This window comes from Scyliorhinus torazame, chromosome 17, assembly GCF_047496885.1.
Source record: "Scyliorhinus torazame isolate Kashiwa2021f chromosome 17, sScyTor2.1, whole genome shotgun sequence".
NCBI lineage: Eukaryota > Metazoa > Chordata > Chondrichthyes > Carcharhiniformes > Scyliorhinidae > Scyliorhinus > Scyliorhinus torazame.
In genome coordinates this window covers 67,989,704-68,006,242 of record NC_092723.1, presented here as the reverse complement: position 1 = coordinate 68,006,242, position 16,539 = coordinate 67,989,704, and the positions used below count along the sequence as shown (strand labels likewise).

Genomic DNA, 16,539 nt, shown 5'->3' with positions numbered 1-16,539 from the left:
GCTTCACAGCTCCAGGGTCCCAGATTCGATTCCCAGCTTGGGTCACTGTCTGTGTGGAGTCTGCACGTTGTTCCTATGTCTGCATGGGTTTCCTCCGGGTGCTCCGGTTTCCTCCCATAAGTCCCGAAAGGTGAATTGGACATTCTAAATTCTCCCCGTATACCCAAACAGGTGCCGGAATGTGGCGATTAGAGGATTTTCACAGTAACTTCACTGCAGTGTTAATGTAAGCCTACTTGTGACAATGAAGATTATTAAAAAAAATATATTGTGTACAGTTTTGGTCTCCATTTTTGCAGAAAGATATAGTTGTGTTAGAAGCATTTCAGAGAAGGTTCACAACTCATTCCTGGGATGAGGAGCCTATCTTATGAGCAAAGAGTTGGGCCTTCACCCACTGGACTTTAGAAGAATGAGAGGTGATCTTAAGAGTTACACAGATTTTTGATAGGCAAGTGAGTCAAGGGTTTTGGGGGGGCAGACAGCAAAGAGGAGTTGGCCTACTCCTGGTGCTAAGTCTTATATTTGAATAAAAGGATGTAGACAGATTAAGGAATGAGCAGATATGTGGCAGATGAAATTTAATGTAGATACGTGTGCAGTAGTAAATGTTTGGAGGAAAATTAAGGCACTGCAATATGAAATAAAGGGCACAACTCTAAAGAAGGCACAGGAACTGTGGGACCGGGACATACAAATTGTGCACAAATGATTGTAGGTTGCAGGACAGATTGATAAATTGGTTAAAAAGGCCACAGAATCCTTGCTTCATAAATAGAGGCATAGTACAAAAAGTAAAGATGTTACAATGAATCTAAAACACCGATTCAGCCTCAGATGGAGTATTCTGTCAAATTCTGGCACCACACTTTAGGAAGAATGTGAAGGCTGGAGAGAGTGCAGAAAAGGGTTATGAGAATGATTCCAGTTATGAAGGACGTTTCAGTTACATGGGTGGATTAAAGATGAGGTTGTTCTGCTTTGAGACGATTGTGAGGAGATTTTATAGACATATTCAAAATCATGAGGGCTCTACACAGTAGGTAGAGATAAATTGTTCCCATTGTTGGAAGAGTTACCAGAGGACATTGATTTAAGATTGGCAATGGATGGCAACATGAGAAAACGTTTTTTATTCAGTAGTTGGGATCAGAATGCACTGCCTGAGAGTGTGGTGGATGTAGATTCGATTGTGGCTTTCAAAATGTAATTTAATAAGCACCTGAAATGAAAGGTTTGCAGGGCTACAGGGGAAGGATGGGGGAGTGGGGCTCGCTAAATTGCTCTTGCAGATACCCAGCAAGGGGTATCTGTGTTTTAAACATTCTATGATACTAGGATGCCAGATGATTTTCAAATAGAGTGACTAATATATTAGAACAGACTTCTAGAATGGTACTGGTAAAATTCCTGGCGAAAGGTGTGCAGTCTTCTTTTTGTTATCAATGATGGACTGAACGACCTTCCTCATGTGGAACTACCTTATGATTTGTGTTCTTATAAAACAATGGCAACTCCTGGTGGTGAGTAACTGCAACTTTACAAGTTAACATTGCTGTTGTATTAATTTAGGTTTCCAAGACACAAAAGGAAACTGCAGAAAACCATGGAGGTGTAAAACTCTTGTTATATTTTCCTTGAGGAGAAATACTTACTGGATCATCTCCTTGTAGAGTCCAGAATGACATTTCTATTAACGAGAAGGCAGCAGATAAATATCAGTTGGAGGGATTTGCACAGGCCTTTATCCACTAGTCTTCATTGATTTTCATGTTAGTCTTTTTTCTACTGAGTGTTCATGTCCCATCTTTTCTTCTTAAACTCTAGCTCTGAATGATCATTCTCACAACAAATACTCAGTAGGGCCTTGATCAAAGCCTAAGTAAAGCTCACAACTGCAGATCACAATACTGGTTCACAAGAATCACCTGCAAGAATAATCCAGCCTGACAATAGTAAAGAATATCTACTGAATTTCTGGTTTGGCAAAACGTTATCCTGGTGTCTTTATGAGGTCGGCTAGAACTTTCCTAAAAAGAACAAAAGTTTGGAACACATATTGCTGTGGGACACTGCAGGATGGAGGGGGGTAGCGACAAGTGATGACAATAAATGCTGAATGCCCATATCCTTAGAATAAATTCTGAAAAACAAAACAGCCTATAACTTGTCAAACATTGGAATAACACAGAATTGAAAATCATACTCAGTCAGAAGGGAATGTGCAGAAATAGAAATGTCACTGACACAAAGGAAAGTGCAGTTATGAGTCTAAGGTAAAGATTAGCTGCTTTGGCATCATAGAAGGAACTTTATTAGATATGTAGGCTGAATTGTGACTGACTTTATTAAATCCATTCATGGGACGCGAGCATCGCAGGCTGGGCCAGCATTTGTTGCCCATCCCCAATTGTCCTTGAGGGGGCAGTTAAAAATCAACCACATTGCTGTGGATCTGGAGTCACATGTAGGCCAGACCAGGTAAGGAGATTTCCTTCCCTAAAGGACATTAGTGAACCAGATCGTTTTTTACGACAATTGGTTTTATAGTGGTCATTAGGCTTTTAATTCCAAAATACACCAAGCTTAGTAAATTCCATTATCTACTACATGTGTTTCAAATATTCCTGTGAAGAAAACCTCACAAATACTTAACAATCTTTATTAGCTTCACAGGTAGGCTTACATTAACACTGCAATGAAATTACTGTGGAAACCCCCTAGTCACCAAACTACGGCGCCTGTTCGGGTACACAGAGGGAGAATTCAGAATGTCCAACTCACCTAACAAGCACGTCTTTCGGGACTTGTGGGAGGAAACCGGAGCACCGGAAGAAACCCACGCAAACACAGGGAGAGCATGCAGACTCCGCGCAGACAGTGACCCAAGCTGGGAATCGAACCTGGGTCCCTGGCGCTGGGAGCAATAGTGCTAACCACAAGAATGTTGGTAAAGTGTGTCCTATGATAATATAATTAAGTTGCAACATCTGGTCATTTATCCCAGTGTGTAAATTAACACTGTATCATATGTACTCAATCCCTTAGCCTATGCCTGCAAACACCTATTTGCTACAATGGATTAGGATTTTGAATAAGTAATTAAGGAATATATTTTTATTTACTGGTTAAGGGACATTGAGTAACAACAATTCATTCTTTCTCCTCGAATCATTTAAAGATTATAATACTCTTACCTCCTCAATCTCCTCAGCCTTGTGTAATTAATGGGCTTTTGAAATCCAAGCTGGACATAATTGAGTCAGGTGTCCCTAATAAACTTCATCTTGTCTCTTACTCAACTCAACGTTGCCATTGCGCTTCAGCTTCTCAATAACACACATTCATATCAACTCGACGAAGTTGAAAGCATTGTTTGTATTGACACTTTGATTTATAATTGAAGGTGTGAGCAGAAAAACTTTGAGTGGTTCTTTTGTTACTCTGCTTCCCCAGGGGTGAATATCTGTGAGGAGCTCCCAAGCTATCCCTGCATTTGCTTCCGCCACTATTTCTTAATAGGAGTGGTATTTTCCACTGCAGGACGCTGCTGTCAGTCCAAAATGATGTTCTGCCTACCGCAGAACTGAGCCATGTCATTTGTGAATTATAGTGCTGGTGCGATGCCAGGTATGGAAGCTGTATGTCCTAGCCATTAGCTGATTGAAACAAACAGCACATTCCTTATGTTGTTTTAATAAGTCAGGGTACACACCATACTTAACTCACCGGTGCTTACAAAATGCAGAACAAAAGATTATCAGTCAACCTCTTAACGTAGCTCATTTGCATTTGTTAGAAATACATACATTTGTACACAGTGACCCATTCTCTACAAAAGGCATAACTCTTGCACCTTTTTTTAAATACCCGGGAACTAGGGGGGCCTATAGTTCCTCTTGCTTTCTCCATGGCAATGCTTCAGCCAATCAGAGTTCTAATCAGCATTATTTTTTTCTGTAGTATAAATTGCGATTAGGTGAAATTTGGCATTCTTGTATTTGCCCTGATGAGTGTAAGGTGTGTAAGAGTGTCTCTCTTCAACAATATTCATGTTCTGTACTACCAAGTGACTGTTTCTATCTACGTCTATTTGCAGTCTTTCTTCTTCACAACTTGCTTTCCGACCTACCTTTGTATCACTATCACATTTGGCTATAATACTGTCAGCCCCTTCATCCAAGTCATTAATATAAAAATAGTTGAGACCCCAGCATTGATCTCTGTGCATTCCACTAATTATAGTTTGCTAACCTGAACTCTAACCCTAATGACCCTTCTTTTAACTTACTATTTTCCAGTGGTAAGCCAATCATCTACCCATACTGATATATCACCAACACCTTGAGCCCTTTTCTTGTGTAGTAAACTTTTGTATGGCACCTCATTGATTACCTTTCGGAAATCCATATATACCAAGTCTACTGGTCCTCCTTTATTTACTCTATTCTTATCAACAAGTAGCTCTAATTAATTTGTAAAACAACATTTTTCTTTGGTAATAAAACCGTGTTAACACTGCTTGATTGCAATGATTTTCTAAATGTCCTGTCACTATTTCCTGATTCCAGCATATTTCCCAGTGACCGGTGTTAGGCTAACTGGCCTACAAGTTTTGTGCCTCATGTCTCACTTTCTTGACAAAGGACATTACATTGGCCATTCCCAATCTTTTGAGATCTTTGCAGAGTCCAGGGAATTTTGGAAAAATATAACTGAAGTATCTTCCATCTTTGCAGCATTTCTTCTTAGACTAGAGGATGTAGCCCATCAGGTCCAAGGGTCGTGGCAGTCTGTAGTCCCATAAATATTGTCTAGTATTTTTCTTCTTGATAATGATTTAAGACCATAAGACATAGGAGCGGAAGTAAGGCCATTCGGCCCATCGAGTCCACTTACCCGCTCTCTCTCCATAGCCCTTAATTCCTCGAGAAATCAAGAATTTATCAACTTCTGTCTTAAAGACTCTCAACGTCCCGGCTTCCACCGCCCTCTGTGGCAATGAATTCCAGACCCACCACTCTCTGGCTGAAGAAATTTCTCCTCATCTCTGTTCTAAAGTGACTCCCTTTTATTCGAAGGCTGTGCCCCGGGTCCTAGTCTCCCCTGCTAATGGAAACAACTTCCCTACGTCCACCCTATCTAAGCCATTCATTATCTTGTAAGTTTCTATTAGATCTCCCCTCAGCCTCCTAAACTCCAATGAATATAATCCCAGGATCCTCAGACGTTCATCGTATGTTAGGCCTACCATTCCTGGGATCATCCGTGTGAATCTCCGCTGGACCCGCTCCAGTGCCAGTATGTCCTTCCTGAGGTGTGGGGCCCAAAATTGCTCACAGTATTCTAAATGGGGCCTAACTAATGCTTTATAAAGCTTCAGAAGTACATCCCTGCTTTTATATTCCAAGCCTCTTGAGATAAATGACAACATTGCATTTGCTTTCTTAATTACGGACTCAACCTGCAAGTTTACCTTTAGAGAATCCTGGACTAGGACTCCCAAGTCCCTTTGCACTTCAGCATTATGAACGTTGTCACCGTTTAGAAAATAGTCCATGCCTCTATTCTTTTTTCCAAAGTGCAAGACCTCGCACTTGCCCACGTTAAATTTCATTTAGCCCTCGATGTTCTCCTATTATTGGTATGCTTTTGATTACTTTTACTATGAAGATACAAAATATATGTTAAAATTTGTAATTATCAATTTGGGTGCACAGAAAAGCAATTAAGTGGTATGCGTCGAGTGCAGTTACTTTCCGAATTGAAGATATTTTTCATGGTTGTAATTTAGTTTGGAAATTCTAATTTTACTATTGAATTCCAATCCTCTCTGTGACCTACCTTCCCTGAGGCACTCCACACAGAATTGCACAATAGCCAGTTTCACTTTGTAAAGTGGTCCGGAGACAATGTTAAAATGTTATATATGTGCAAATTGTTGTTACTTTGAATAGTATTTCTGAATTTTCAGTGATCAAAATACAAATCTTCCCATTGGGAAAGTGTGAGAAGCAAAATGTAAGAGCAAAGGAAAACCTCTTGTTATTTTGTTATGGGCCAGGGTTTATAGAATCCCAAAGTCTATCATGGAGTTCACATGACCCACAACATTTAACAGATTGTGGTATGGGGAGCACACGGCTCACTCTACAGGTATGGTACAGCAGACATGGGCCAGTGTTTTTTTTTAAAACAAAACACTGTTTATTCTATGAACTCAAGTTAATCTTTCTAAAATAACAGTACAAAGTCTTACAACACCAGGTTAAAGTCCAACAGGTGTGTTTCGATGTCACTAGCTTTTGGAGCGCTGCTCCTTCCTCAGGTGAATGAGGAAGGTTCGCCTGAGGAAGGAGCAGCGCTCCGAAAGCTAGGGACATCAAAACAAACCTGTTGGACTTCGTACTGTGCTCACCCCAGTCCAACGCCGGCATCTCCACATCATTTCTAAAATAAAGTGAACATCTTAGCAACCAGTAAATCAAATACACCCCCCAAAGAATACAACACTAAGTAATTTGTATGCTGTTCTTTTAACATCCAAAAGACTTAACAAACCTTCAAACAGGAGCACATTAGGGTTTACATTCAAGACTGAAAACATTGACAATTCTTCTGAATTCACCAAATGATTAAGAGATAGTCCTTCATGGCAGAGATCAACAGCAGTGCAGCTCCCAGACACACCCAAGCTTTCTCAAACTGAAACAAAAAAAGCAGTAGGGCTCAGCTCCACCCACACTCTGACATCACTCCAGTAACACGAGCGGCTCCATTTCTTAAAGGTATATTTCATAAACACTCATTTCTATTCACATGACAATTTGCATGTGTAAACCATAACAATGCATTACATTTCTGAGAACACACAATAAATAGTACCAAAGATGAAGATGTTAGCTGGCCAGCCTTTGGAAAAACAAACGGGTGGTCAACTTTTCTGATGTCGCATCGTCATTAGAACATTATATTTGAATAGTAATACGATCTGTCCAAAAGGCACAACTATGCCTCCATTGCTGAATATGGATATTTCTAGTTATTTCAGGAAGTGATCCTTTGAATAGGTTTTCAACATTAGCATTAATGAAAGCAAAATACAGCAGGTGCTAGAGATATGAAATAAAAACAGAAAGCACGGGGCAGGGGCGATCTGCAAGTTTAACATCTATGGAGATTGAAAATTCAGGTTGATGGTAACTAACTCTGGTTTCTCCCTCCACGGATGCTGCCAGACCTACGGAACTTTTTCAGCATCTTCTGTCCAACGTTATGACCTGCCTTTGCTCGCGCAGTTGGATTTATCTCCGAGAGCAAATAAACTCTGCTTTCACTCCGTGTGAAACTGAGTGTGGCTGAGGCAGTGAAATAAATTGTCCCGATAACTACCTTTCACTTCAGCTTCAGGGACTGTTTCCCTTTGCTCTCTGTGCCTGAGGGAAGGCGAGAGAAACTTCAGCAGCACGGCCACGTGACTCCGATCCCACACCTGCCCGCCATTTGCAGCCGCGGGGCGCCGCACGTCGGCCGCTGACGCCGCCAATGGGAAAGGCGCTGCCGACGTGCCTTCGCGCGCGCGCGCGCCCTGACGTCCTCGCTCCACCCGCGCGGCCAATCGGCGGTGGGCTTGTATTGGAGACGGGGCGAAGCCGGCCAATAGGCGCCGCTGTTTAACGCGGCGGTCCGTGTCGCCGGAGCTCGAGAGAGGGCTTTGAATGTGAGCGTGCGCGGAGCGGTCGAAGGGGGGGGGGGAAGAGAGAGAGAGAGAGAGAGAGAGAGAGGGAGGAGAAAAGATGGCGGAAAACAAAGGTGGAAATAATATCGAGGCGAATGGCGTTAGCGAGGAGAAGAGTGCGCAGCCCGATAAGGACGAAGAGAGCCGGGAGAAAACGGAGCCGGAGGTTAACGCGGCGATGGCGGTGACTGGATTATCATCATCAACGACAACATCAACAACAACCCCGCCAGCGGCGGCGGCGGCACCCGTACCAACGGCCGCGGCGGCCGAGGGACTGGGTCCTAGCCCAGGCCTAAGTCCGGGAGTGGGCCCAGGGCCGTGTCCGGCTGCAGGGCCAAGTCCGGCTCCAGGACCCAGCCCGGGAGCGGGTCCGGACAAAGCAGCAGCGGCGACGACGGCTGTGGCCCCCGCCGAGGTGAACCTGAACCTGCTGGACGAGTGCGCCGTGTGCCGCGATACGCTGCAAGGCAAGGAGCCCAAGCTGCTGCCCTGTCTCCACTCCTTCTGCAAGCGTTGCCTGCCGGAGCCCGAGCGGCAGCTCAGCATCCCCATCCCCGCCGGGGGCAACAACGCCGCAGGAAATAACGGGGATTCGCCAACCATCCAGCAGGGTAAGTACCGCCTGGGTGCAGGGGAAGGAGAGGGAGATCCGCTGCGGACTTTACTTCCAACTTCTCCAGTTTAATGCCTCCGCACCCCATATTGACACGATCAGATTGAAGTTATTACACCGTGAACTCTTGATCTGACAGTGTGGCGACTACGTTGTCCAGTCTCCAACTGCAATGGATTTACTCTTGTGCAGAAGGAAAAGGGGCTGCGGTGAAATCGTAGTTCTTTATAACCTTATGCTGAGCGGTTTGTCTTTAGATTGAAAGGTTTTAAGGTAAATTCCAAAATATAAAGCCTTAACAGTTCATTTGACACCCGGCGGTTTTGTGTTTTTAAAAGTGACGGCGGCGACCCTTTACAGATTATTTGTCCGAATTTTGCAACGATCACGAGTTCATGTCGTATTGTAGAACCGTTTTACATTGGATAATAATATCACGAATCCAAATTCGAGAGCACTTTTGGATTGCAGGTGTCTGGGCAGACTTTTCCTAAGCTTGCTAGTAGCATTCGTAATATAGGGTAATCGTTTCATACTAAGTCGTCCTCCCGTCCCCCCCAACCTTTCCCCGTATAAATCCAGCAGATGCGTTCTTAATTGTGTTGCACAGAATAGTGAGTGATTGCCGCTGATCAAATATATTATTTGATTATAGGTGAATTTATGGCACACAGTCAATATCTTTGAATTGGCATAATAGCAAATAGGCTAGAGTAATATTTGTTTATAGAGTGCATATTTCAAATTAGCTGAGCCTGTTTGGGAACTTCACTGGTTGTCAAAATATCTTATTGGGACTTAGACTCTGAATTTAAAAAGCCTACCCTAACTCATTCATTCAATTTAAAATAAACTCCATTGCAAGGTTTAATTCTGATCCATTAGTTCAAGAATACCCACCACTACCCAGGGATGGGTCATAACAACACCTTGCCAGCATATCCCAACAACAATTTGAAAGACGTTGTGTTAATATTTATTTCTTGCGCATCCCTGATTTTAATTCCCCTTCCTAAATCCCTTGGCCTGTCTACTTCATTTTCTTCTTGTAGGACACTTTTTAAAGACTACCTCTGATCAAGCTTTTGGTCATCTCAATTTGAGCTCCTTCTCTGGCTCAGTGTCCTATATTGTTTTATAATGCCATTTGGGAGTGACCTGGCCCATTTTGTTGCATTTAAAGCACTATATAAATTTTAAAAATTACCAATATGTTACTAGTTGAGTTACCACATCAATGTTCATAGACAAAAACTGGTTTGGAAACCTTTGACAATATCAATTAGGTTATTGTGTAATTCGAGACTGAGAGCCAGCTGTAAGCTTTGCATGTCAAAATACATTTTTTTAATGGTGATTAAATCCCTGTGGTTCTGATGATTGAAAAGGTAAACAAATTAATTAGTTACTTCATTTTATGACTTTATCCACTCCCACCAATTATGGTATCGAATGATGACGTTATCGAATAATTGCTCAGTTTTCTTTGGTCCTGATGGCTCTTCCCTCCCCAAGAAAAGAATCACTCAAGTAAATTAACGTGACTTATTGGCCCTGACCTTCCAATACATTGGTGATAAACTTTGAAACATTTTCCGCTGTTGAGCTTTCAGATGGATCTCTTTCCCCCCCCCTCCTCTCTTCTTCTCTTTCCCCCCACCCCCCCCCTCTTCTTTCTCTCCTCCTCTCACTCTCTTTGCCCCCCCCCCCCCCCAATGGCTGGATGCCCTGGACCTGCCAGGAAATCTCCAAGATCATTCCGCTGTTAATCACAGACATCAGTGCTTAATGGCAGATGCTTAAAGGCCGTTCAATGTATCTAAAAGTAAACTTACTATCCCGAACACGGTACTTACTTTTAAACTGTCCTTGTCAGCTGCTAAAACTAAAAAAAAAACCCGATGCATTCAGACCTGAGATATTTGGGAACCCTCGGGTAAATCAGTGCATTGTGATCTTATGCATTTCACCGTTTATTTCATTTGGAGTACTTCAATTCAGGTCAAGCTATCTCCACATTAACGTAAAATAAATGTAAAACTTCACATTTGAAAGACTAAAAACAGTTGAACGCTTAAGAACTTTACAAAAACTTGCCATAACTGGGCCACATAGGGCATTCCTTCCACTGTTGCCATCAAAGGGGGTGTAGCCTTGCTGCTTCTGAGCTTCGCCGTGACATCTCGTAGTTACCTTTTGGTGGTTACATCCTTCAGTTGGTATAGGAAGTCCCTAGCTTCCACGCATAATGCGAAGTACCAAAGCCTCCCTGGTGACTGGAAGATCTAGGCCTATTTTCTCAGCGTTGCTTCACAGATGTTGGGTTTTAAAATAACGAAGTAAATGTGTAGCGGTAAAACCCTAGGAATGGTGTAGTCCTTATTGCAACAGTTGAGTCTGATAACTGCTGCAAAGCAATCTTTGTGAACATACCTGATTTCAAAGTAAGAAATGGCAAATGTAATGATTTAAAGCACAAAAAAATTGATTAAATCGTAAATTTTGTGTTTGTGAAAAAACCTTCTACTATAATTAATAATTCACTTCTGACATGAGACCACAAAAATGGTCACATGGCTAGGAATCAGTCATGTGATAAGCATGGACCTATTGGATTGGACAGACCATTTTTTTATAACTTAGTGCTGCAATTGGTTGATCAAACAAGACCAGAAGAACATAAGAACTAGGAGTAGGCCACCTGGCCCCTCGAGCCTGCTCCACCATTCAATGAGATCATGGCTGATCTTTTGTGGACTCAGCTCCACTTTCTGGCCCGAACACCATAACCCTTAATCCCTTTATTCTTCAAAAAACTATCTATCTTTATCTTAAAAACATTTAATGAAGGTGCCTCTACTGCTTCACTGGGCAAGGAATTCAATAGATTCACAACCCTTTGGGTGAAGAAGTTCCTCCTAAACTCAGTCCTAAATCTACTTCCCCTTATTCTGAGGCTATGCCCCCTAGTTCTGCTTTCACCCGCCAGTGGAAACAACCTGCCCGCATCTATCCTATCTATTCCCTTCATGTTTCTATAAGATCCCCCATCATCCTTCTAAATTCCAACGAGTACAGTCCCAGTCTACTCAACCTCTCCTCGTAATCCAACCCCTTCAGCTCTGGGATTAACCTAGTGGAACCCTCCATTGCCAGTACGTCCTTTCTCAAGTAAGGAGACCAAAACTGAACACAATACTCCAGGTGTGGCCTCACTTATACATTTGCAGCAGAACCTCCCTAGTCTTAAACTCCATCCCTCTAGCAATGAAGGACAAAATTCCATTTGCCGCCTTAATCACCTGTTGCACCTGTAAACCAACTTTTTGCGACTCATGCACTAGCACACCCAGGTGTCTCTGCACAGCAGCATGTTTTAATATTTTATCATTTAAATAATAATCCCTTTTGCTGTTATTCCTACCAAAATGGATAACCTCACATTTGTCAACATTGTATTCCATCTGCCAGACCCTAGCCCATTCACTTAGCCTATCCAAATCCCTCTGCAGACTTCCAGTATCCTCTGCACTTTTTGCTTTACCACTTATCTTAGTGTCGTCTGCAAACTTGGACACATTGCCCTTGGTCCCCAACTCCAAATCATCTATGTAAATTGTGGACTCAACACTGATCCCTGAGGGACACCACTAGCTACTGATTGCCAACCAGAGAAACACCCATTAATCCCCACTCTTTGCTTTCTATTAATTAACCAATCCTCTATCCATGCTACTACTTTCCCCTTAATTCCATGCATCTTTATCTTATGCAACAACCTTTTGTGTGGCACCTTGTCAAAGACTTTCTGGAAATCCAGATATACCACATCCATTGGCTCCCCGTTATCTACCGCACTGTTAATGTCCTCAGAAAACTCCAGTAAATTAGTTGGGCATGACCTGCCCTTTATGAACCCATGCTGCGTCTGCCCAATGGGACAATTTCCATCCAGATGCCTCGCTATTTCTTCCTTGCTGATAGATTCCAGCCTCTTCCCTACTACCGAAGTTAAGCTCACTGGCCTATAATTACCCGCTTTCTCCTTTTTTAAACAATGGTGTCAAGTTTGTTAATTTCCAATCCGCCGGGACCACCCCAGAGTCTAGTGAATTTTGGTAAATTATCACTAGTGCATTTGCAATTTCCCTAGCCATCTCTTTTAGCACTGTGGGATGCATTCCATCTGGTCCAGGAGACTTGTCTACCTTTAGCCCCATTAGCTTGCCCATCACTACCTCCTTGGTGATAACAATCCTCTCAAGGTCCTCACCTGTCATAGCCTCATTTCCATCAATCACTGGCATGTTATTTGTGTCTTCCACTGTGAAGACCGACCCAAAAAACCTGTTCAGTTCCTCAGCCATTTCCTCATCTCCCATTATTCAATCTCCCTTCTCATCCTCTAAAGGACCAATATTTACCTTAGCCACTCTTTTTTGTTTTATGTATTTGTAGAAACTTTTACTATCTTTTTATATTCTGAGCAAGTTTACTCTCATAATCTATCTTACTCTTCTTTATAGCTTTTTTAGTAGCTTTCTGTTGCCCCCTAAAGATTTCCCAATCCTCTAGTCTCCCACTATACGGATCCAGGAAGTGTAGAAGATTTTAGTTTAGACGGGTAGCATGGTCGTCACAGGCTTGGAGGGCCAAAGGGCCTGTTCCTGTGCTGTACTTTTCTTTGTTCTTTGATCTTTGCTACTTTGTATGTTTTTTCCTTCAATTTGATACTCTCCCTTATTTCCTTAGATATCCACGGTCGATTTTCCCTCTTTTTACCGTCCTTCCTTTTTGTTGGTATAAACCTTTGCTGAGCACTGTGAAAAATCACTTGGAAGGTTCTCCACTGTTCCTCAACTGTTTCACCATAAAGTCTTTGCTCCCAGTCTACCTTAGCTAGTTCTTCTCTCATCCCATTGTAATCTCCTTTGTTTAAGCACAAAACACTAGTGCTTGATTTTACCTTCTCACCCTCCATCTGTATTTTAAATTCCACCATATTGTGATCGCTCCTTCCGAGAGGATCCCTAACTATGAGATTCTGAATCAATCCTGTCTCATTATACAGGACCAGATCTAGGACTACTTGTTCCCTCGTAGGTTCCATTACATACTGTTCTAGGAAACTATCGCAGATACATTCTATAAACTCCTCCTCAAGGCTGCCTTGACCGACCTGGTTAAACCAGTCAACATGTAGATTAAAATCCCCCATGTTAACTGCTGTACCATTGCTACATGCATCTGTTATTTCTTTGTTTATTGCCTGCCGCACCATAATGTTACTATTTGGTGGCCTACAGATTACTCCTATCAGTGAGTTTTTGGCCTTACTATTCCTGATTTCCACCCAAATGGATTCAACATCCTCCATAGCACCGATGTCATCTCTGACTGTTGCCCGGATGTCATCCTTAAATAACAGAGCTACACCACCTCCCTTACCATCCACTCTGTCCTTCCGAAAAGTTTGATACCCTCGGATATTTAACTCCCAGTCGCGACCATCCTTTAACCATGTTTCAGTAATTGCCACTAAATCATAGTCATTCACGATGATTTGCGCCATCAACTCATTTACCTTATTCCGAATACTACGAGCATTCAGGTAAAGTACACTTATGTTGGCTTTTTTACCTCTGTTCTGAATCTTAACACCTCGATCAGTAACGTCTCCTAAGTTATATTTCCTCTTAACCTTTCTCCTAATTTTCCCTGTCGTTGAACCCATATCTTCATGTAACAACCTGCCGCGTCGCTTACCATTAATGTTTTCACTTCCCGTTTTTATTTCTTTTAGTATTCCTGGTCCTATTCACTGAGCTCCCCTCAGTCACTGTACCTTGTACTGTCACCCTTTTTGATTTTTGACCATGGCTTCTCTGCCTTACACTTTCCCCCTTAACTGCCTTTTATTTCTGTCCCTGATTTACTACCTTCCAACTTCCTGCATCGGTTCCCATCCCCCTGCCACATTAATTTAAACTCTCCCCAACAGCTCTAGCAAACACCCCCTCCTAGGACATCGGTTCCAGTCCTGCCCAGGTGCAGACCGTCCGGTTTGTACTGGTCCCACCTCCCCAGAACCGGTTCCAATGTCCCAGGAATTTGAATCCCTCCCTCTTGCACCATCTCTCGGTGTGCATTGCATAACTATACTCAAACTGACAACATTCTGCATCAAAATTCAAACAAGGATTGTTATTTCAAGTTCTGACAGCATATGTGCTTTCATTTGTATGTTACTTTCAGTTTTCTCTCCTCTCTTGCTCCCCCTCCCATGTATGTTTCTCTGCATGTATTGATTCTCTCGCTGGGGTTGAGGAAGTTGCCGTCTAGTAATTTGCCCGATTGGATGTTATTTTCATTCAGTTCCTGGTGCTCTTGCCACTGAGAAAGTTGTAGAACCAGTCTTAATCCTCAATTTGAGTACAGGATTCATGGGATTATCCTTGGTGATTGATTTCCGGATCAGATATTAAACCAACCCTCAGATAGTTAGGTGGACAGGATCCAGTGCTTCTATTGCAGAAGGAATAGGGAGTTCTTCAGTGTCCAGGCTAACATTTTCCTTCGACCAACACTACCAAATTTATGTTGAGTAACTGATGATCTTATTGTAGGTTTTTGCTGTGTGCAAAATGGCAACTGTTTAAATTAAACAAAATTACAGGTGTGACAGCCCCTGATGGGGTACTGTATATAAAATAAAACGGCAAAAAGAAACGTAACTAATTAAATCGAAATGTCATTCCCGAGGTGACGATGCACCCATCCCCTGCTGCGCCCACCGGTCGTGGAAGACCTGAAGCATACCGGTGGACATCACATGCTCCCTCTCCAAAGCCACCTGGTCGCAAACGTTGACCGCGATAGAGGGGCAGACAGTCTGGTTGCTCCCTGCACCGATATGAACTTCCCAACAAGGTATGGCATTGTTTTGATCATGCTCTCTTGGATTTGTGGCATAAGGCTAGTTGTGGTGTCCCAAAAGCCTACAGCTAAGATCAAGAAAGTAAGATGTACCCAAGATCGGGTGTGATATGCGATTGCATATCACCAGCATGAAGCAGTGCTTTTCTCATTGGTTATCTTTGAGCTTTGGCCTGTGTCTTTTTTTTAAGGGAAGCAGGGAAGATGGCGACAAAAATTCTAATTCCATCATGGTCCTCCAGCATGTCAACGTTACTGATATGACTTCAATATTTCAGCAAGTAATTGCTTTCTATTGGTTCATACCACTGCCGGTAATGTAACTTCTTTTATTCTGTTCACAGGATGTGGGCTTCACTGGCTAGCCCAACATTTATTGCCACCTCAAAGGTATTTAGGGATAGACAATGAGCTGCCGCCTTGAACCAATGCGTTTCCTGAATTGCAGAGTATCAGTATGTTTATTAAAAAAAATAATTTGACGTATGCAAATCAAATTACTACTCTTGTGTTGCAAAGGTATTTATCATTGTCAAAAATGCCCAGCATTTCAGTGCCATTTTGGGTCAGGTTGAACGTCAACAATAACTATTATCCTTTTCTAAACGACATTGAAGCAGAGGTTGCTTGTTCATTCATGTCAAGCTGGTGCTGCAGGGTTGAAGAGAAAGGTGGTAGTAAATTGCAGCTTTGTCATGACAGTTTTTTCTTTCTCAAATTGATAATGTAAAGATTGCTTGAATTGTTTCTATTTTTAACATAAATGGTAAATGAGCTCAACAGTGTAACCATGGTTTATTTGTTAAACTTTGGAACTCTTGAGTTGGAAGTGCAATCGTACCCTGAAAGAAGAAACCTTGCACCATACTTCCTAATACATGGGCGTGTGAATTTACATTTGTGGGAGACTTGTAGAGAAGAATAATTTAATCTTGCAATGTGTAACTAGAGTATAAATCTGTGACTGCATTGCCACGGTGAATGGTTGAATGAGTTAAAGGAGGCAGTTGCTGGAACCACATAGAATAATGATTCGACTGGGCATTGTTCATGGACAACTAACTGGCATAGATGTTTTGGATTTCATCATGGTGTTTAGATACGTGGCTATTTATCAGCCCATTGATCACTGGTAATTTTGGAGATTCTTTGATTAAATCTTATGAAAGTATTCCTGAAGTATCTGTTTGCTAGCTAAATATGTTGCTAGCTAAATGTGTTTGTAAGGAAATAAAGATATATATATATA

At 42.2% G+C, this 16,539-nt stretch overlaps 1 protein-coding gene and 1 long non-coding RNA gene across 3 annotated transcripts in view; one reads left to right on the top strand and one right to left on the bottom strand.

Moving 5' to 3' along the window:
• Positions 1-3,680: 3,680 nt before the first annotated feature.
• LOC140393926 (uncharacterized) lies at positions 3,681-7,527 on the bottom strand. The gene is made up of 2 exons (XR_011935782.1): positions 6,886-7,527; positions 3,681-6,705 (listed from the first exon to the last, which is right to left on the bottom strand). It is a non-coding gene; the product is annotated as an uncharacterized lncRNA (long non-coding RNA).
• Positions 7,528-7,755: 228 nt separating this feature from the next.
• The window catches only part of LOC140393925 (E3 ubiquitin-protein ligase TRIM33-like), a 256,428-nt gene continuing 247,644 nt past the window's right edge, over positions 7,756-16,539 (top strand). For both annotated transcript variants that reach the window (XM_072480565.1, XM_072480564.1), the window contains exon 1: positions 7,756-8,352. In XM_072480565.1, the coding sequence (XP_072336666.1) occupies positions 7,797-8,352 (556 nt within the window). In that variant the 5' untranslated portion in view covers positions 7,756-7,796. The remainder of the gene's footprint in view (positions 8,353-16,539) is intronic.